Here is a 22,465-nt window from a genome sequence, read left to right as displayed (position 1 = left end):
CCTTGATACACCATGGGCTACAAGGACCAAGCTGCCACTTGCTGCCTCCCACAATAAACATTCAAACAAAACGAAGCCCTCCCATTGGGGCCCTGAGAGCCTCCTGGTGGATATCACCTCACTCTTAACATTTCCCCACAACACAAGACTAGTTGTGGGCCCCAAGTGTAATTTTCAGCATGGACTAGCGGGCTACAAACATCCCCCATGAACAGATGATGATACAGATTTGGACATAACAGAAGTAACACAGTCTGATCATAGTGGTTTCCCAGGGAAACATTCAGCTCCAAGAAGGAAAATGGCAGATTGTAGCGATTTCCTTTGCTCTTTATTGAGCGTTTACAATGCGCCCATCACTATGTGAAGTTAGCCCTTCACATACACCAAACTCATCAAATGCTCACGACGTTTTAAGGCACTGTAGGAATAGTTATTTCTGTTTTAGAAATGAGGAAACTTGGGGCGCCTGGGTGGCACAGCGGTTAAGCGTCTGCCTTCGGCTCAGGGCGTGATCCCGGCGTTATGGGATCGAGCCCCACATCAGGCTTTTCAGCTATGAGCCTGCTTCTTCCTCTCCCACTCCCTGCTTGTGTTCCCTCTCTCACTGGCTGTCTCTCTCTGTCAAATATATAAATAAAATCTTTAAAAAAAAAAAAAAGAAATGAGGAAACTTGATCTTAGGGAAGTTAAAAAACTTGCACAACATTAACACTAAATGGCAATTTACTGGTGAGCTCAGATACCAACCCACAGACCTCCAAACTCAAAGTACATGATTTTAGGCCCCCTGCTTTACTGCCTCCCAACTTAGAAATTAGGACCAAAGCCTCAGGAGGAGACATCAACTTACTAGACTCCAAATGAAGGGTGTTTTTGGAATATAATATATAATAAATATAAATGACATTTTGAGGGTCCTTTAAGCCAGAGTGAGATATGAGGTAGAACTTCCAAAAAGTTATATATTTAATTACTCATACAATGACTCAATTACTCAAGGCGTTTCATATTTAAAGGGTAACACTCCAAATGAAGAAGCATTAAGATTTAAACATGAAACATTTTTTCTGGGCCATCTGAGTGGCTCAGTTGGTTGAGCATCAGATTCTTGGTTTCGGCTCAGGTCATGATCTTGGGGTCATGGGATCAAGCCCTGCATCAGGCTCTGCACTTAGCACGGAGTCTGCTTGAGACTCTCTATGCCTCTCCCTCTGCCTCTCCTACCCCCTTACCCTTGCTCTCTCTCTCAAACAAATAAATAATCTTTTTTAAAAAAATGAAACATTTTTTCCTCATCCTGTGTCAAAAACTTGATTATTGTCTATAATATAATTAAGTAGAAGGTTGAAAACAGTGTCACTTTCCAAATCAACAATAAATGAGAATTAAAACTGGGAGTTCACATCTTCACATGTGATGCCAATAGTCAGCCACTTTTTAGGTCAGTTTCCCAAAGTTCATATGTAATTATACTGATGAATAGAAACGAAACCTGTCCAACATCACTACTTATGGAAGAAACACAAGTCAAAACAATGAGATATTATTTTTTGTCTATCTAACACAATACAAATTTTACGATACTCAATGACAGGTTACAATGTACTCTCATATATCTAATGAGACTACTAAAATTTTTTCTAGTCCCTTAACTCATCAATCCCTCTTTATGAATTTATTATAAGGAAATAATCAGAAATACAGTGAAAAAATTATGCGCAAGGATACCAGTGTGGCATTAGAGTAGCAAATTCACAAAATACCAACAGTGGTTATCTTCAGTCATTAGAATCACAGTGATTTTTATAGTCCTAATTTAACTTATTCCTATACAATTATATTCAATTTCTAGTCAATGTCCTAAAATTGTGTCCCCAAACATTCTAAATATATCAAGAGCCAGCAAGATTAGTGCTAATAACAAAGACAAGGGGAAGTTATTTCAACTCAAAAGTCTGTCTTATAACACATCTCCAGTGTGGTCTATCCACCAAAAGGAGTTCTTCTCACATGAGAATTTCTAGCCTACTCGTTTCATATCTTGTTTAACAATTGTTTTTGAAATTAATCAAGCCACTCGAATTTCCACTGACCTGGGTTGGATGTGTATTGCATTGCAATCATTAGCATGGATGATGCAGACAGATTAACGTGGGCAGGAACGCCTTCTCTCCTTGAGGAACCCACTGAAACAAAACATCATTTCATTAGATACAATTAATATATATATACATATATATACTTTTTAATTTGCATATAGCATGAGAGGTGGGAAGACACTTTGTAAAAAAAAGTCTCAACCAATTCAATGGATGTTTTGCGCAAATAAAACCGCAAAATCTGTCCTCGCATACAAATGCCATGACGGTCATCATCCACGGCAAACATTTCGTGAGAATCTACAAGGAGCAGAAACAGTGCCAGAGTGTGATGTAATGGCTTTATCAGAGATGTACTTAGATGGGATCTCTGCTCCCAAGATGTTTATACCTAGGTGGGAAAGAAAGAAAAAACAAAATCTTCCACGTGCCCAAAGGGCATGTCGGAGGTTATTCCACTAAAAGTAAAAATAAAATTTGCTTATTTTGAACCCAGCTTGAATGTGTTAACTTTTAGAGATGCAGATAAAGTAGCGGTCTGCTTCTACTGGGGACCTTATTAATTCAGTCACACACACAAATTTCAAACTGCATACTGTAACAAAATTGTATATAAACTTAAAAATTATTTTCAACTCTTCACAGATCATGAAACAATTTTGTTCCAACCTTCACATGTAAGTCATCAGCAGAATCTCCATCACCAAGAGAATAACTTTTTTAGCTTTCCAGAGCTTACCGTCTCCATACCCAACAGAGCTGTTTGAAAGAAAGCACTTTTTGAGTCTGTGAATAGCACTGTCACTGAACATTTTATCCTGTGCCACAAGTATTCAGCCACAAAGCAAGCTGGTGTCTTCAAAACTCATCTTACAGCTGTGTATCCGCGCTCTCCACATGATAACCACTTACATCCCACTTTTAAGACATCTTTAAGTGGCTTGTTTACAATGACATCCAACACTACATCATATTTCTTTCTCTCTCCTTTTTCGTGGCATATCAGGTAACTCCAAGTTGCATTCAAAACCAGCACCGATGGAGGTCATTCAAGATAATACTCCAGAGAGTTGCTGTCTCCAAAGACTACTTTATGATTCTGACTAGTAATTGAGAGACGGCTTGCATGGGAGAAGCTTTGAAAGGACTCAAATATAAAACGAATTCCTTTTCTCAGGGATAATAGTAGGAGAAACCTCTCCTTATAGTTAGGCTTGTGTGACAAACTGTCAAGACAGCATGAACAGAACGGTGTCCTGTAAGTATGATACCCCCCATCAACTCTCAATTTCCTACATACAATGGAGAAAACCACTACTGTGCGTAACAACAAAAAAGCAGATGACCCACAAATCTGCTTTACTTTATTTTATTTTACATTAAAGTGCAGTATGTGGAAATAAAACCTCACCTCCATCCATAAAGAATAAAGCAACTTATAATAAAACACATGTATGAAAGAACCATTAAAACACAAATACAAGATTTGTCATATAATAGAGAACACAGAGAAAATTTAACGTGATTCTATCCTTTTTTTTGCATAAAAGACTTTGAGCACTACAATAGATGGTGACCTTTACTATAGCTTTACAGAAATAAGCAAGCAAATAAATAAAACAGATACATCATTAGTTTTATTCAGGTTCCGTTTACCTGAATTTGCTTTTATTAATCACTTGCAGCTGGGCTGCTGCTACCCGTCCAAGCAAGCGAGAGTCAGGTAGATAAACGAGTTTGGCTGCACAATATAAATGAGTATTAATAATGAGACAGAGATCTGCAGATCAGGTCAACGCTCTTAGATGGTAAAGCTGGTCAGTCAAGTGTGATTAATCAAAGAAAGAGAACATTGAGCCAAATCCTAAAGAACAAGACGCAGTTGCTCTCAGACTTTAGCCAGGGAGCTTGTTCCAATTCAGCTTTGGGGCCCATATCTAGAGTCTAACTCCGTCAGTTTGTAAGCAGGAAAACTTTAATAAGCACATCAAGTGTTTCTGACGCAGGTGGGCCCTGAGCCTAGTGGAAGGAGCATTACTAGAGGCATGGGAAATAAGGAAGGTGCCAGGTGTGGGAGGGAGAATTGTGTGGCCCTGTGCTCTTTGCTTAAGGGGGAGGGAGGAAGGAAGGTCTTGTCTCTGACATACTCGAGGAAAAATAATTACATATATTTAAATAATTATATATACGTATATATATGATCCACTTGGGTAAGTGTTTTCACCTTTGTTGAAATTCATCGGAAACTTTTTAATAGTAAACGTTTCTTAAAAAAAATAAAAACTACTATAAAGGGAGCCTGAGAATCCCTATGCCTGGAGGCCTTTAAAAATGGGAGAGATGCCCAAAATGTCTCGATGATTTAGGTAAGGTCTATTTGGAGAAGAGCCCAAATGGCTCAGTGACCTTTGGCTGTCCCTTTTACCCCTACAAATCCATGCTCTCCCTCAAGTGTGGTCAACCACAAAGCCAAAAGCATTCCCCCTGGCTCAAGCCCTAGGAAATTGGCTCCAGCACCTCTATAGACAGACAGCGCCTTGCAGTTGCTTAGTCTAATAACAGACTGAATAAAATCACCGCAATTCTAATTAATAAGCGTGCGCAGGCACACATCACTTATTGAATCTGGGTAAAAAGGCTGCATGATGTAAACCGGTGTGTAGCTTGTCCCCACGAGGGTATATAAAGCCAAAGCCACATACAATGAAAAGAAGAAGAGAATCAATCAAAACAAGAAAATTTTACGTTTAATATTATGCTCAGGAAATAGAATTCCAAGTTTTTTTTTTTAAAGATTTTATTTATTTATTTGACAGAGATAGAGACAGCCAGCGAGAGAGGGAACACAAGCAGGGGGACTGGGAGAGGAAGAAGCAGGCTCACAGCGGAGGAGCCCGATGTGGGGCTCGATCCCACAATGCCAGGATCACGCCCTGAGCCGAAGGCAGACGCCCAACCGCTGTGCCACCCAGGCGCCCCTAGAATTCCAAGTTTTAAGACCTATTTCCTGATCCTCCCGGCACCACCAGAACAACCATTACCAGCATCCCTTTCCTCTATGATCAATAACAATTACTTAATCTGTTCCTGCATTTTATAGTTCCTAATGTACTATCATGTATAGTTCTTATATGACTCTTACCAAAAGAAATAAATAAGTAGGGGTGCCTGGGTGACTTAGTCGGTTACGTGTCCAACTCTTGATTTCGCTCATGATCTCAGGGTTGTGAGATCCAGCCTATGTCGGGCTCTGCACTGGAGCTGCTTAAGATTCGCTCGCCCTCTCCCTTCCCCCCACACCACCACCACTGTACTCTCTCCCTCACAAATAAATAAATAAATATATATATAAATAAATAAAGCTTAAATAAAATATATGGGGAAAGCCATTTTATAAAGAGAAATCAGACTATTTGCATGAGAGCACCGACTTAATTATTAGGACTACACCCCAAGTCACTTCATAGCCAACGCTCTAGTGACTTATGATTCAAAATTCATTTAAAAATTCAAAGAGTATTTTTTCTATACCTCCGACATACAAGGCATTGTTCTAGCCCTAGAGACATAGCCGTAAATAAGACAAGCAAGCCTTTGTCCTTATGGAGCTTAAATGCTCAAGCTGTGCCGTCCAATATGGTAGCCACTAGCCACATGTGGCTTTTTAAATTTAAGTAAATTACACTTCAATTAAATTACAAAGTCAGCTCTTCAGTCTCATTAGATACATTTCAAGTGCTCAGTTGCCATATGTGGCTAGTGTATTAGACAGCATGGAATTTTATAAAACATTACCATCATTGCAGAAAGCTCTATGGACAGCACTGTTCTAGAAGAACAGGCAAACAAATATCCGTGAAGAAATATAAAGCAGGGCAAAGGGATAGCAGGAAGTGATGGAAGGTCCTGTTTTAGCTTGAGGGTAAGGAAAGGCATCTCGAAAGATAAGACATTTGAGCTGAGACCTAAGGAGAGCTAGGAGGAATCATATGACCATTTGGGAGGACTCCTGAGACAGAGGAAAAGCCTTGTGTCTTTATGGAACTGCAGAATGGCCAATGTGGACAGCACAGAGTGAACACAGAAGAGGCAGTAATGAAGTAATAAGGTCGCAGCAGTGGTTAGAGCGCAGAGCCTGGTCAGAGTGGTGGAACGTGAGGAAGGAAGTGACGTGGTCTGGTTTACGTGTTTGGAGGATAGCTCTGGCTGTTGGGTGGAGAACAACAGTAAGGTTGCTAAGAATAGAAGCAGGGAGACCAGTTCAGAAGCTGGATGGGTCCGGGTGAGAGATGGCAGTAAGAAGTAGTCTGAATTGGAATATATTTAAATAAATCCCATGAGCCTTATACTTTTGCAAGGGGTAAAGGTAAGAGAGTCGTCGGGGAAGAAGAAACACATTCTGGTGCCAGTTCTGTCATTAGACAGAACCATTTCCTGAGCTTTGCCAGATTGCACTGCCTGCATTAGCAAGTGTCTTGTTTGTGTAAGCAGAGGTATTTGTGTTCCATGAGATAAGGTTTGAGCACCAGATACCTATGCCTTCAGAAGGGCATATCAGTTCAACATAATGGGAAGACTGAGACACCATGACCCAAAAGTCAGTGCAGCATTAAAATATGTACAGACTGCTAGATAAGTGAAAGTCACAGAGATAAGACTGCCCATCAACAATGCAAGGGTGGGGCACCTGGCTGGCTCAGTGGGTAGAGCACGTAACTCTTGATCTCGGGGTTATAAGTTCGAGCCCCACGTTGGGGGGCATTTTTTTAAAAAATGCAGAGGTGCTCTGTCAGATTCTATGAGATCAAAGCCTATTATAGCCATTATTGTTTATTATACACCAAACTCTAGGGGGAAAAAGTCCCAATCCCCAGAGGCTTTTCTCAAGCAATATTTAAGACAATGAGACTTCAGGACAACATGTGAATTTGAGTAGAATATTGGAATTAGTTGCAATGGGATTTGACACGTCTGTCATATGCCTATGGGTTTGGTCTGTTATACGTTTGTCTAACGTGATACAGTATCCAAAGGCCATTCCTGTATGTTATCTCACGGTCTTCACAACAAACATGGGGTGTGGGCAGGGGAGACCGTGATTATTCACAATTCTACAGCTAAGGAAACTAAAGTTTGATGAGGTTAAGAGATCTGCCAGGAATCAAAGGACTAAACAATTCAGCTCTTCTATTTCTATTCCAAAACACTTCTACCGATCGAACAATAAAGCTCTTACGGTATAGTGAGACCTTCTTTATAAAAATGATCATTAGCTAATGAAACAGGTTTTATATATAGGAGACTATTAAAATGTCGTCAGTATGTTGTGTTGGGTTCTGTCTTTTTTTCCTGCATATCTATGAGTTTTTGGAGGATCGCAGAACCATCACACAGATCCTCCGTAGCAGCGGTAGAACAGAAACGATCCAGGGCCAACGGTCTAGAACCAGATACTCAATTAAACCACAGCACTGCTTTTAAGTCAACGCAAAGATCGGAATGAATCTTTATTTTTCCTAAGGGCAAGTGACTTTTTGAGGAAATTTAAGTTGCATGAGACTGCACAATCTAGGCTGCCAAGATACACCAGAAGTGTCTTTTACTGATATCATTGCTCAGGCTTATTAGCATCTTTGAAATAACATCCACATCAAATAATGTTCATTTGAGATCAGCTTTTCTCTTCTCTGCCAACATCCGAATCATCTGCCCAACATCCATATTTCAATTTGGTCCACAAATCACAAATCCCTTATTGGAAAAAGAGAGGTTTCCATGGTGAAATGCTAATGACTTTTTCAATTCTTAGTAATCCTTTCATATATATATACATATATTTTTTTTTTAACAAAACCTATTGCACACACTTGGAATACAGAGAAGTATATCTTATTTATGGAAGGAGTTAAAAAGCAAAGGTTATGTCAAAGGAAATTTTGATAATAAATTGTAGTTTTCTCTGCAGCACCTCAGAAGGAGTTATTTAAAATAAGCCACGGTACCTGGTTTACTGACAAAAAACACGGAAAGGGCGTAACTGATAAACATGCAGAACCCTTACACTGACAGAGCTGGGGTGCTTCCTTGGACCCCCGTCAAAGCTCAGAGCTTCATATGCTACGTTCGTAATGATACAAACATTTAACACCTGAAAAACTATCCACATTTTACATTTGACCTTGCAAACACCACACCGAGGAGAGAAAAGCCTTCTTGTCTTGATGACTTTTGTCAAGTACTCAGAAAATGCAACCTCCTTCATCCTAACCTCTCAGTCCCGAAATAAAAACATCCTGGAAGAAGTTAAGTGCTCCTCTCTCATTTTGGTCCGAATTTCTAGACACTGAAACAACTTCCACAGACAGAAACGACCTAGATGCAGGCAACATTCTCATGTCTGTTCATTTTCACGTGATTAATCTGGAACCCACTCCCCTCTCTCTTCGGGTCTGTGTCTTTGCCAAAAATCAAATACAAAAGAAACACCTGGATCGTTTAAAAGAATGTGCCTTTAAAGGGTATTCCTACCACTTACTTTCAAAGATTTAAAGGTAACAAAAACCAGCTACTCCTCAACCCACAGGCGTGGTGACGAGAAGCCGAAGTCAGGAGTAAGGAACCAGAGTGACAAGATAAATGAACTAAATCAACAACTGGGTTAGAGGAAGATATATGCCTCTTACATAAAATAAGATTGATGTTATTTAACCTAGAATTAGTAAGCCAGAAATAACCTCAGAGATGGAACGTGTTTTCCAAACCCCTCCTTTACAGCTGGCAAAACAATAGAGTCCCAGAGACGTAAACAGCTTGTTCATAATTTATATGAGCCCCAAGTCACTCTACTAATTAAGTATTAAAATTCACACAAATATCGTAAACTCAACTCACTATTTTGTTCCCCTCAGGTGCCAAGGCTCACACATCTAAATAAATAAGGATTCTAATGTGACTATAAGACATGTTTTGGGGTCTGTGTTTCTAATTAAGTAGAAATTAATGAGGATTAAGGATGAAGAAACATACAGCCAGCTGTCCTGATCCGTGCGGTGCATAACTTCAGCAGCATGCTCCCTAAACTATTAACTTATTCCGAAGAAGGAGGGTACAGTGAATTAGACTAATGATGACAGAGATGTGCCTCACCTGTAATTCTTTTAAAAATANTGTGCCTCACCTGTAATTCTTTTAAAAATAAAAACAAAACAGGGATTCCTATGCCTAAATCTAACAGGGACCACAACTATCCAATTCTGAGATGCGTATCCATAAATGAAGTGCTTGTCAGGTTACACGGAACAAAGAAAGAGAGAACGATCAAATATCCTATTACTTGAACCATATAATCATTCTGCTAATTCTTTTGAATCGCTATGTAATTTAGGTAGCAGACTCTTTGCTGAAAAGACATCAAAATTACAATTCCCGAGCTCAAATTAAGCTTAACTGTAAAGCAAGTAATGGAGCTTAAAGGTACATATGTTTACCCATTATTATTCCATAGCAACAAGCAACGGAAGTACATAAAATTAAAATGGTGAAAAAGAATCACTAGGAATGGAATGTGACCAATAAAAATGTGTTTAAATGGAACAAGAGTTGAGGGGAGGAGAGAAGTAAACAGACACTTAGTGAACACCCTGCCCTGAGTTCTGGGTGAATCGGCTCAGGTATCCCAACAACCCAGGCAGCTAGTGTTATTATTCTCCCTTTACAGGGAAGAAACAGAAAGGTTCGGTAACTTGCCTAGGGCCACACAGCTAGTTTGGCAGCAGGGCTGTTGATTTGAATCTAGATCTGTTTGACTCCTAAATCTGCCATCTTTTCAGGTTATCCCTTGAAGCATAGATGGATTCATAATCGATTTCTTTAAAAAACACTTTAGGGGGCGCCTGGGTGGCACAGCGGTTAAGCGTCTGCCTTCAGCCCAGGGCGTGATCCCGGCGTTGCGGCATCGAGCCCCACATCAGGCTCCTCTGCTGGAAGCCTGCTTCTTCCTCTCCCACTCCCCCTGCTTGTGTTCCCTCTCTCACTGGCTGTCTCCATCTCTGTCGAATAAATAAATTAAAAAATCTTTTAAAAAAATAAATAAAAATAAAAAACACTTTAGAAGGATTTTGATCATAAAGACCAAAACCCAACTTGTTTTTTCTCTTTGCTCATGTCAGGAAAGTCTATAGAATCAAGTCTATAAAAGTGAAACAGAATTCAAATCAGCTCCACATTTTTAACAGAACCTTACACATGGGTCGCAAGCCTTAGCTTCTTTCAAAGTGTTTTCATACATTTTGACTCACTTCATCGTCACAACATTCGTGTGAGGGGAAGCTAATGCTGCTATCGTTCTGCAGATGGGGGTCACCCATGTGACATGCTGGACACCACAAGCACAGTTAAGGATGGAGCTGAAATGAGGATCTGTACAGCCTGACTCTGTCTGTTCCTCTTCCCATCACACCCTTCTGCCCTCATATGCAAAAGATAAGAATTTCTATACCTGAGACAACACTCTCTCCACCTTTTTTTTTTAAGTGACAAAAAATACCATAATTTCTATGTAGGTAATATAGACTGTGTCTTGATATGTTTTCTTCCCATTCTATAAGATCAAATTATGCAAATAAAACAATTCCAAGGTATCATCATCATTCATTTCTTTGATTCTCACCATAAAAATCATGCTGAAATGACCATTTAAATCATAGCACCTGTACACAGCAAGTAATTCCATTATAATCTTGAAAATCTACAGCCTAAAACAACAAAAGCAATTTCCATTCGTATAATACATTAAAAGAATCTAGTATTAGGTAAGATTGAACTTACATATAGCCATTGGTAGAAAAGATGTGCTAAGATATTCAATAATATCCTTGTGCAGAAATGGAGGAAAGGTAGCTAACGTTGATATCATCGTGTAGGGCAAAGTACTCAGAATATCATCACTGAGAAAGGGTAGCAAACATGTAGTTGTATAAAATATCGACTGTCCAAGATCTACAAAACAAAAATGAGTAATCAGTCACTGAATATTTTGCCACTTAACGAAATATGCTAATTCTACATTTTGAGTTCTTAGGAACTGGCTTAAATTATAACCAATTACTGCTCCCTTCCTATTAGGAGCCCTGAAACATAATGTTTAGTAAAGTACATATGCAAGGTTGGTTCAATAAATGGCTGGTGAATGATGGCATTAAGGAAGATAAACATCTATGCCATGAGCTTTTCCTCAACCCTTTATCAATCTTATGCATGTAATTCCTGGGTTTTAGAAGCTAAAAGCACTTTCCATGTGATCATGAATCCTGAAATATCCTCTAGCATTCTTGCTTCCATTACATTTTACACAAGAAAACTGTGGCATGAAGCCATTAAATTATTTTTCCCACTGGAAGTTTTAGAAAAGTCGAGGGCAAGGCTGAAAATGAAACCAGACTATCTCTGCTCCATCAACCAAAGCACAATCTTCCTACATCTGGAGTCTTGGGCAATGAGGTAATGTGCCCCTTCCAGCACAGCAGCCAAGAGGAAGCTATAAACTGACGCTCCATGACCCTGTGCATTTCATTATGAATTACCACGGAAGGCTGTGCCACCTAATGACAATCTTTCCACCAACACTTTTAAATGGGGATAGGAACAGTACCTACCTCACTTCTAGAAGGACTGTTACAAGGCTTAATTGAGATTAATATAGAGTGCTTAACATAGCACATACTGTGTGCTCCACAAATATTAGCCATTATTATTAATATGAATAATGTTACTATTATTACCTGCACAAGGAGTAAAAATGGAGGACATTCACCAAAAAAATCCCATAACTAGCTAGCTTTAGAATGCATGTATACCAAATCCCAATATATCTTTTGATATTGCTGGACCTCCCAGTAAATGGGTTATCAATTAAGACTTGACAACGGAGACTTTGATCATCTTCCTATCCATCCTAAAAGAAAATTTTTACATTTGTTGGGTTTGCAGCTACTTTACCTTCTTTGTGCAATTCTGATGCCTGATGTTATTTCTGATTAGAGTTAATCTACCGTCTCAACAAGCACATCGACTGGCAACAGAGAGGATGAGGCCACAGGGCACCTTGGCGAGCGAGGGTCAGTCAACCTTGGGCTCAAGTTGATGAGACGTAAAACTCACAGGTGTTTGACTAAGAATTACCTGAGGCTGTGTGTCAAAGACACCCCAGCTGCACTCCAGCCTCGTTACAGAACGTTAGTGCTGAAAGGGGCCTGAAGGCAACCTGGAATACTGTCAAATGAGGAAACCAAGTCCTGGAGAAGGAAAGTGATTTCCCAAGATCACCTGACAGGTGGGACCTGAACTATGACATGCAGCTCTCACCAGGGCCCCGCACTGCCCCCTGTGGGCACACAGCCTCCAGCCCTAGGGCAATGGTTCTCAAACTCAGGATACAAGAGAATCACCCAGAGAGCTCATGGAAAATCTGGATCCTCAGGACACACCCCTCAGTGATTCTCATTCCGAAACCCTGGTTTGGGACTCAGAATTCCACGTTCAAGTCTGCTCGGGGATTCTGACGTTGTCAAGAAACACTGTTATACTGCTTTTTAACCTCTAAGAGATAGTCTAGTGAGGTTTTTCCCTCTCTTCTAAGCTCCGTTATGCAGAACAAGAACACAGTGTATAGATAACAGTGAAGAGTAAAGTTGCAACATAGTTGGGGTATAAAAGCAAATATAATAAATCATGCCCCCTGAAATTGTCATAATTTAACATTAATTGCAATTAAATGGGTTGTGAGTTACCAAACTGAATACTTCTATCTGAATCAAGGGGCTCGCACACCGTGGCCCATCCCAGGACCAGGCAGGTCTATAGTGACCTCAGGACTGGTTGTCACAAAGGAAAAGCACTGACGAGCCCATCACCGCCACGGTAGGCTCTGTCAGTCTTATGTTCAAAGAGTCGTCTCTCCTTTAAGTTCTGAGTGGGGATGGGATCCCAGTGAAAGTGACCAGGCTTAAACAGCTACAAAATGATACAACAGGAAAATTTACAAATCTGTACATTTTTAATATTCGCTACAATACGGAACTGTAAACATAAGAAGAAACAAATTCAATAATCATTATTTCATCATTTTTATGAAAGTAGATTTCTTTTTAACTTTTTCATTAGGAGCACATCTTACTAAATAAACCATTAAGCATTCTTTGGAGGGTAGCCACAACTCAAAGGTAAAATAACCGCCAAGACCCACCCACTTCCCAAATTCCAATTTTTCTATATAGTGAATTTTTGGTTATCGTTATTTCCAGAGATCAAATTATCAGTGCTTTAAAGTTAATGAACTTGACTAAAACACACTGCAGAAAGGGAAAGCATTAAGAAAAGGGGCACACTCTTTACAGGAACACCACTAATACTGTATAGTGGATACCATATACAGCTTAGAGCACCACTATACACTCTACCAATGACCAACGTTTTGTAATAACCATCAATGGCTAGTGAAATTTGGAAGAATTCTTAGAGATTTCTCCTTATCAAAACTCCTGGATTTAAAAGACAGGAAAAGTAAGTCCCAGGGAGAGTCTGTGATTTGCCCCCCAAAAATCACAGAATTAGTCAGTGGATTTGACGTGCTCTTCGGGCTCCACTTCTTACATTTGGGGGGGGAGCGTGCAAGTTTCTAAATCTTAGCCCACAAGTCATAATTTCTACAAGAATGTCCATGACAAGTAGATCAGGAGAAAAGAGGTCAATTTCCGTCAGAGCCTGACTCCTCTCTATGGCCTGCCTGTTCCCCCCAAATGTAGGCCCCTCTGGATAACATCCCTCTAGCCATAAAAGAGCAAAAAAAAAAAAAAAAAAAAAGGATGGGAAACACCATAATTAAGTTTCCGTGTAAGAAACATTTGAGCCACACAAAGATCTCTCGAGCAATTTATTCCAATAACAAATCTCCAGCATCCATAAACATACATGGACATTCTCAAAGGTTCTGATTAAATGCTCACCGTGTTGGCCATGCTGTAGTAAAGGAACTAGATCCAGGAGAGTCACCAAAGTCACGTAGAGGCCTTGATAGTCCAAAGAAGGGTAGTCTGACAAGTGAGCATCACGACTTTGCAGGCCGCGTTCAGAGGGAGCATCTCGCAGGACGCTGTAAAGGAGGGAGCGAGTAACAGTAGGGTTGATGGAACTGACCTGCGGTCTTAGAGATGGGGTGAGTGGGAATGGCACAGGAAAAAGACACATGGTCATGGGCACTGTCAAATTGGAGGCATCTTGGTTTTCCTTCTTCCCTGTGCGGGACAAAATGCTGTTGGGGGGACAAGGAAAAAAAAGAGACAACAAAGACACAAAGAACAGCACATTACATTGAAATGACACTCTAAAACAAATAATAAAACTCCAGATATATCCCACATAAGATGCAATTGCTACACCAACAGTGTCTACAAATCAAGTACGGGTCGCATAGCTTCGTGCTCACAGAGATAACCAATAACGCAAGGATTCTTTTGTGGAAGTTGCATTGCATCTCATGTGTTATCTGGTTAGTAAGGAGCAAAAATATAAAAATGCATGTTTCAGTGCCAAACCCATGTTTTACAGCTTATCAATATGGTGAAGGAGAGGTTTCCTTGAAGGAAAACCAATGGTTTCATCTAATGAGTTAGGGCTTCTATTACTAATTAAAACAAGCTTTCAAAGCAAAGGAAGTTTTCATCAAGACTGTCTTAATCAGGTAAGTAAAAACCTGCAAAATATAGGTATGGCACTTGCAGAAACATGTTTTAGCAAAGAATAAACATGTGTGTTTATTAAGAAAGTCTTAAAAATCACATGTTTATTGCATCAAAATAATGTCTATATGTATATTATGATACTGTTTCATGACATTCTGTCAGTATCATTTGAGATAATGAAGTTTAAACAGGCATATGAATTTAGAAATAATACATATTTCTAAAATGTTAGCTAAACTACATTGGAAAAGCTATAAAATAATATATAGTAGATGGTCCGTAGCATATGTTTGTGAACTAATGATAATGGTTACTTATGTGTGTTTTTTTTTTTAATTTTGCATGTTGGGGAGGAAACATTTTATTCTACGAATAAAAACAGTGGTTTATTAAATAGTTACCTTCAAAATTCTAAAGACTAGGCAAGCAGTATCTGTCATGGAGCTGCACATCATACAATGAGATCTCATATATTACTGCTGCTACTTACGTTATTATTCAACAAAACTCACTAAACACTAAAGGAAAGATCATTTAGAAAGTTAAAAAAAAAGTTTAATGGGAATAAAAATAAACTCTAGAAATAAACTGGCTTTCTTTTAGCCTTCCTTTTTAAATGAAAACCTTTTAGTAAAAGGCATAAAGCAGAAGACTTGTTAATTTAAAAATAGAAGAAATGACTGCTTAGCCAGATGTTTAGGTTTTTTAAGTTAGATTATACTATTTATCATTAAAGACAATAGCTATACATTATAATGATAGTATCCGCTGCACTTACAAAGTGCTTTTATATAGTACACTTAAACGTTAATCAAAATAGATAACAATTCATAAATGTTTCATTACGTAAAAATAACATTGTTTTACACTTAACTCTATGTGCATCAAACATTACTAAGTCCTTAGTTAATGATATTACATTTACCATTTTGCGGTGGTGTGAAGAACTGGTTAGTGTCAAGCATGCTTACTATTTCAAATTTACACTTATTTCTATTTACTCTTAGTGCAAAATATGTTACAATGTAAGAAAATGACTACATGCTTTTTATTTTCCATGTGCCTAATTTACCTCGATTTCCTTTGTCTTCTGTTACCCAATGTCCAGGGAAAACAATTAATAATAATAAAGATAATTTCAGAATAGTTATGTAATACTTCTTAGCAAAAATAACTTAAGATTTCGTGTATTTTTTTTTTTACTTTTAAAGGGATTAAATTTACCTTTTTTTGTGTGTGATGTACTTAACTTAAAGTAAGCTTATACTTCACAATGGGATAATATCAACATTCCAGTACCATCAGATTTTCCATAAGACTTTATACTTTCCTCATATAACTTGATTACTCCTAAAAGTACCACCTTTAAATGTTATATTCTTGATAAGCCCAGACACCAAAAATCTGTTTTAATCCTGTAGGATTCTATCCCACTGAAAATTCCTTTAGAATCACAACAGATGTTAAATCAGAAATATTATTTCCCAAACTTCTGCCCTGAGTTAGCCTACCACCAGCATCATTTCAAAATTACAAGATGCGGATCTTATAGAAGTGATAAAGAAAAACAGCATTTTGCCTTACAGAATAAAATCAGCTATACATCATATATTAATGTTGTCCTTTACATTAAGTACAGTTCTGGTCATCAGACTTTTCCTTGGTGGGGGAAATATAGCACATTATTTTTTTTCAAGTATACTTTAGTATTGTTCCAAAGTTTGATATAATTTAACAGAACTAGTCAAATCAACTTTGGAGACTCTGTTTTGGTATTTTTCCCTTCCTGTATACGTGGGGTTCCCAAATGATAGCAGCATCAAGTTCATACATGCAGGGAGGGAGAATGTCAGCATTGAAACAGTAAAACTTCTCTCTCACTGCCTCTAGATTTAATAAGTAGGTGAAGTTGAGAAAAAAATGGCTGAAGATGAGTTATCCATGAAACCAGTTTTAAATTACCATTCATGTTTCAATGTAAGGAAATGTTTTCATTTGTGGAAAAACTAAAGAAGGGCTCATGAATCAATGTACAATGCATTGTGATTTTATGATGTTTTGTGATGCTTATTCAGAAAAAAAAAAACTTATTTCCCCAACCAAACTGTCTAACTTGGGAATGATAAAACCATCTACCCCATCTAAAATTCTTCCCCAGAGGTCTGTACACCCAACCAAAAAGAATATGAAGAATGCCCTGCTCAGAAGAGTTTGACCCAGCAACCAACTTTTCACCTTTCCTTTTCCCTCCTGAGATCCTCTTTATCAAACATTTACTTCCAACATCAAGAGGAACCAAGGGAAGAAGAAAGACCCCTGCGGGTATGGAGAAAGATGAGAAGTTGCCCTGAGGTATTTATAGTGCAGAAAATTAATACATCAAATAAACTTTCTATAAGATTATGAATCTTGACATTTGAGTTCAATCTCTCTACACTAAACAAAATTTACTTGACAATGTTATACTCTAAAGCTACTCTGTGGACCTCAAATCAATCATTGGAAGGTCTATGTTTTCTTCCTAAGTAATTAAAAATTACGATTCAATTAGGATTTTTGAACTGAGACTAGAATCCCTTTTCAAAATGTATCAAATATTTTCTAAAGAGTTAGAGGCAAGTAACTTTCCCCAAACTTAACTATTTTTAAAAAGATTTTATGTGCTAGCAGTTTGAATGGCACCAGCAGAGAGATCTGGGGGAAGGAATTCCAAAAGACTGTATGACATGGGAAGACTGGAAACCTTTAAATATTCTGCCAGGTAAGAGGTAAGATCCTTAAAGAAGATCTTAGATTTTAAACATGGCCCCAGAATGCTTCCAATGTAAAATGGACAGACTCCTCTGTAGAAATGAGGGGGGATTAAAATAGATGAACTTCATAGGTCTTTCTCATACTAAAAGCAAACAAAAAACTAAACTCTGAAGTTGTGTGATAAGTGCGTGTCTGTTCCCATACTTAGAGGTCTCCGCTAAATGAAATGAGTACAACTCAGCACTCAAGACAGAATTTTACCCAGTACCACAGGTCACGTCTAGGTAAGCAAATGCTCGGAAGGACTGCTGCAATGGACAAAATTGGAACCAAAGTCAACTCAGTTCAACAAATATTTGTTGATCCTCTTCTGAGGACCAAAGTCTGCTCTAGGCTCACGGGCTAGTAAGATGCACAGGAGTCCTGCACAGGACTCACCTACTAACTAAATCCCATGCACTTTAATGTGAGTCTAATTAAGAGCTACGTGGACATACGTGGACTATTCAATGCTGATACAATCAACTATGGTAACATAATCTCTCCTCTCCTGTGCATTAAATTAATTAAAGTTAAACACCTAGACTAATCTCTGCCTTTGGGAATATGTACAAAACTCTACTGAAATTAGTGAGAGTTACATGCCATGCATAAAAACCAGAGGACTATTATCCTAAAAATGCAATCCTAACTCAAATGAAACAGCCGGTAGCTCAGGTTGCAGATTTTAATCGAAATAATAATACTTCTGACTTTCTTGAGAATATCCAAATAGAAAGACAGAGGGTTACTCTGTGAGAATTCACCTCTAATTCTTTCTTCTTTTTTCTTTCCAAGAATCTGAATTCTGAAAGTGAGAAGTGCTTCTGAATGTAAAAATCATCAAAAATGCAAAGGGAACCATCTTGTTAGTAAGTAGAAAATCTTACTACACCAAATACCCAGACCATCTCATTTGTCTTGAACTTTCTAATCATGTAAATAAAATGAAGAAATATAAATATGATTGGTATGGATATATATACCACCAGTGAAAGTGGTCTATCATAACTTGGTCCAATATACGGAACAATACTTTTAAGTTCTATATTTCCAGTAAGCAAAAGAAAAAAAAAAAGAGTTTTGAGCTGCTCTTTTTGTTGTAGTTGTTGTTGTTTTTAATGCGGAGGGAGGCAAAGAGAAGGAATAAACTACACTGGGTTCAGCCCAAGAGTTGAACCTGTAAGTACTAAAGTCCAACCCATGACGAGTTATCCTGCTTAGTGATTTCACTCTTCCTCCCACTACATGTGAGTGTGTCCTATAGGCTGTCAACTCTGCTCTGACCTGCTGCTGTGCACAACAAACTGCTGAGTGAGAGAAAGAGCTAAAACATCTGGGAATTGAAATGCTGTCCCTGTCCATGTCACTCCCAGTACAGCTCAATTTAACTTCGAAAAAGTTGGCAAGTCTTTGCACGAAGCACGTCCTTTCCTCCCTTAATCTCAAGGACAGCCAAAATGAGGTTATGGACTCGGAATGGATGCTGGTATTCCCAAAGGCCAAACCCAAGTTTTTATGAAGAGAAGTGTCTCTATGATAACCAGTAGTACTACCATGATAACCAGTAGTACTACCATGATAACCAGTAGTACTAGGGAGAAGCAGTGTCGTCTAATTATTGACTGTGTGTGCTGTGGATGAGGACCACCAGGGTCCAATGCTGTTCCAACATTTACTAGATATGTAACTTTGAGCAGTTTATTAAACCGCTCTATATTTAGTGTCATTGTTTATAAGATGGGTGTATGACTACGCTCATTTCATACAATTATTATGAGGGATTACATGAGATGACATGTAAAGCACGTAGAACAGTGCTTGACACCTATAATTACTGGTATTATCACACACTATGGCTATGATCATGGCAGCTATTTTGTTACTATTACCAGTAGGAGTAGTTGTTGATGAGGTCTCCCTTTGAGAATGGACTTGGCTCAACTGCATAGAATCTTCTCCAACAACTACGTGAACAAACCACCTTCGCATCAGTTTTACCATTAAAATGTTATCACCCGTGATCATATCCTTATGATCCATCACTCAAGAAAATGGAAACTTCGTGTCTTGCAAACATGACTTCAGTACCCCAAATTTCCAAACTTTCTGACACAATAACGAAGACATAAAGTAGGCTTCCAAGTGCCAATGGGAACGTAAGTTTCTTTGCAAAGTGAATTCAGACTTTGCTCCCTACTGGAAAACAGCTCTCACTTTGCGAACTCCCAGAATTTGTGATAAAGGAAAGCACTTGCTGTTGAGAACCCTGACGTCAACGACAAAAAGGAGAATTCAAAAGAGCAGAGTCAGATGCTTGGTGAATAAACTTAAACTGATTATCACTATGAAAACTGAACAAATGCTTCCCCTGCAATTTGAAAAGAAGGGAAATCGCACCTAACAAGGTCAACTTACTGAGCAAGTATGAAATCCATGAACCTGATAAACAGAATCCCTTTAAAAAAGAACAGGGACACTAAGGGTTCTAAAGAAGGCAAGGTATTCCAAAAAATAAGAACAAAGAGCGGGAATGCAGAAGACCAGTAGCTGACTTGATCGCATGAAGCTGCTTTCTGCAAAGTGTTCAGTCTGCCCACAGCTGAGCCTCGGACCGCTGGGACCTCCAAGACCACCAGGGCCACGCCCCTCATTCCCCACTGCTGTTCTGTCCCCAATCCCAAAAATCTTGCTAAAAGAAACAGTAGCAAGTCAATTTGTGTGTTTCCAAATATCATATCAGGAGCTCAAAGATCATGGTCACTAACAGAGAGATCGAGCCTTAGAATTTAATGGAAAGGGAAGTGCTCCCCTCACTTCTTCGCTGATTTCCCAAACACCTGAGTGGCTCCCCTCCCTCTGCTGGTTTTTCCTAATAAGAACTATGAGAAGGTAGGTGCCTCTGGTCTCCTGCCTCTGTGTCACAATCAAAGGGGCCAGTGTGTGTTTTCCTCTCCTTGTCCCCCACAGAGTGTCCACATCAATTGTCAAGCATGTTGAATGCTTGAAGATGGTTATTCCCATAGATCATACTTCAAGAAATAGGAAATACTACAGATGAACCCAAAACGCTACTTAATTCTGATTTTAAGGCCATCTCTTATTCTTAATTTTAGCAACGTAAATTCTCCTTTCCACCCCACTGTACATTAGTGCCACACATAGCATGTTTATCACTGTACAGATCTCTGGAGAAGATGTAAAATGGGGGAAAGCAGACTGTGGCCATGCAACCCATTTTTTTTTTCCAGTGAGGCCTGTGATCTGATCTGCTATATACACCCAGAGAACCTGAGTCCAGACTCTTCTGGCAGAGCACGAGAAAACAGAAGGCCCTTCAAAACTTTCAGTTCGATAAAAGCTTAGGTCCCAATCAATTCAGCAGTACTACCTAATAATTCTTTCGAAGTACAGGATATTTTAAAGCTTACCTTAACAAGGTCTGAGAAAAGTATTTCAGGGTGTTTGCAATATCTGTCCCTGAAGGTACAGGATAAATGTTGTGAAGAACCCGGTTATGATATTCCTGTAAGTACCGGATCTTGGAAGCAACTAGATAAAAGCAAAACAAAACAAAACAAAACAAAACAAAAAAAAAAGAAAAATCATCTTGTAATATGTATTAGGTACACAGTTTGTTCAGTTTTTTTTTTTTTTAATGATTAGGTACAGGAATCTAATTAGCATTTTAAGGAAAATATGTTAAATTTTTACTGGAATTCCATGATAGAAACCATTTAAAAGACCTTTAATTTCTTATCGTTGTCTTCAGCACACAAAATTTTTTTTAGTTATCTGGCTTAATATCCTATTCACAAATTATCTATTACTTTTTTTAATCACTAAGAAAGGCAGTACTCCAAATCATTTTATAATCACCCCCCAGTTAGCTTATTATTAGCAATATAATAATAGATATAAATCTCTGCCACCAGAGAATTATATTTAAGATTGCTGAACTAAAACTGAAGGAGAAAACTCAAAGGTCTTTCAACAACACTCCAAAAATCCTAAAATATAGGGAGTCTCTTGCACAATGGCATCAGTCAAAACCAGGTTTTTAACTCAATCAGTGATCATAAAAGCATGTAGCGTGTTTAATGAATGTTTGAACTGTGAGAATATGTTAAGAGAAGAGTAACTTGTTGAGTATTAAGTAAGAATACGATTGGGTGGTAATAAAAATATAAAAAATGAATGTCACATTTTTCTTCCAAGGAATTTCATAAATTAGGAGACTTCCTAATAGCTTTTCTGAGCACAGCTGCTCAGATCTTCAAGATTCAAGAGGGACTGAATGGGCTTGTTTACCCTCCTAGACCTACCTGGAGTCACCAGCATTGTCCACATTCCTGACCTGACCTTTGACCTGGCTGCAGTGAATGGCCCAGTTCTAGTCATTCCTCTTTGCAAATCCCAAGGGGCCATGATGATCACCGTCTCTCAGGTCTCCTCTTCCACAGAGCTCTCAACACTGTCCATTTGTCCTTTCAATCTTTACGGCTACCAAGGGAGCCTTTTAGGTGGTATGGCTCACTGTCAGCAGTTAACAGAAGACATATCAAGTCCTGGAGAAGCAAGATCTTGCTGTTCCCAACAGCCCATGGAAACAAGCTCCTGGATGCATTCTAACTGAAATGCTGGTGTAAGCAACTTAAGAAAAGTCAAATGCTTTTGACAGGCGTGGGACGAATCACAGAATGATGAAATATCGGAACTGGAGGGACCTTAGGGACCTTTTCCCAAAACCATTTCATTTTAAAGATGGGGAAAATGAGGCACATAGGTAGTCAGTGGCAGAGCTAGATCAGAACTTATACCCCTGGCCCCTGT

At 38.7% G+C, this 22,465-nt stretch overlaps 1 protein-coding gene across 1 annotated transcript in view; it reads right to left on the bottom strand.

Moving 5' to 3' along the window:
- UNC79 (unc-79 homolog, NALCN channel complex subunit) overlaps window positions 1–22,183 on the bottom strand; it is a 203,516-nt gene extending 181,333 nt beyond the window's left edge. Inside the window, 5 exon segments of the mRNA XM_034643061.1 lie at window positions 2,097–2,189; window positions 10,929–11,099; window positions 14,105–14,409; window positions 21,064–21,184; window positions 21,958–22,183. Coding sequence (XP_034498952.1) covers window positions 2,097–2,189; window positions 10,929–11,099; window positions 14,105–14,409; window positions 21,064–21,184; window positions 21,958–22,060 — 793 coding nt within the window. The 5' untranslated portion in view covers window positions 22,061–22,183.
- Between the last annotated feature and the right edge of the window lie 282 nt (window positions 22,184–22,465).

Source organism: Ailuropoda melanoleuca, chromosome 14 (assembly GCF_002007445.2).
Source record: "Ailuropoda melanoleuca isolate Jingjing chromosome 14, ASM200744v2, whole genome shotgun sequence".
Lineage (NCBI taxonomy): Eukaryota > Metazoa > Chordata > Mammalia > Carnivora > Ursidae > Ailuropoda > Ailuropoda melanoleuca.
The sequence above is the reverse complement of the archived record's forward strand: the minus strand, read 5'-3'. Positions and strand labels throughout refer to the sequence as shown.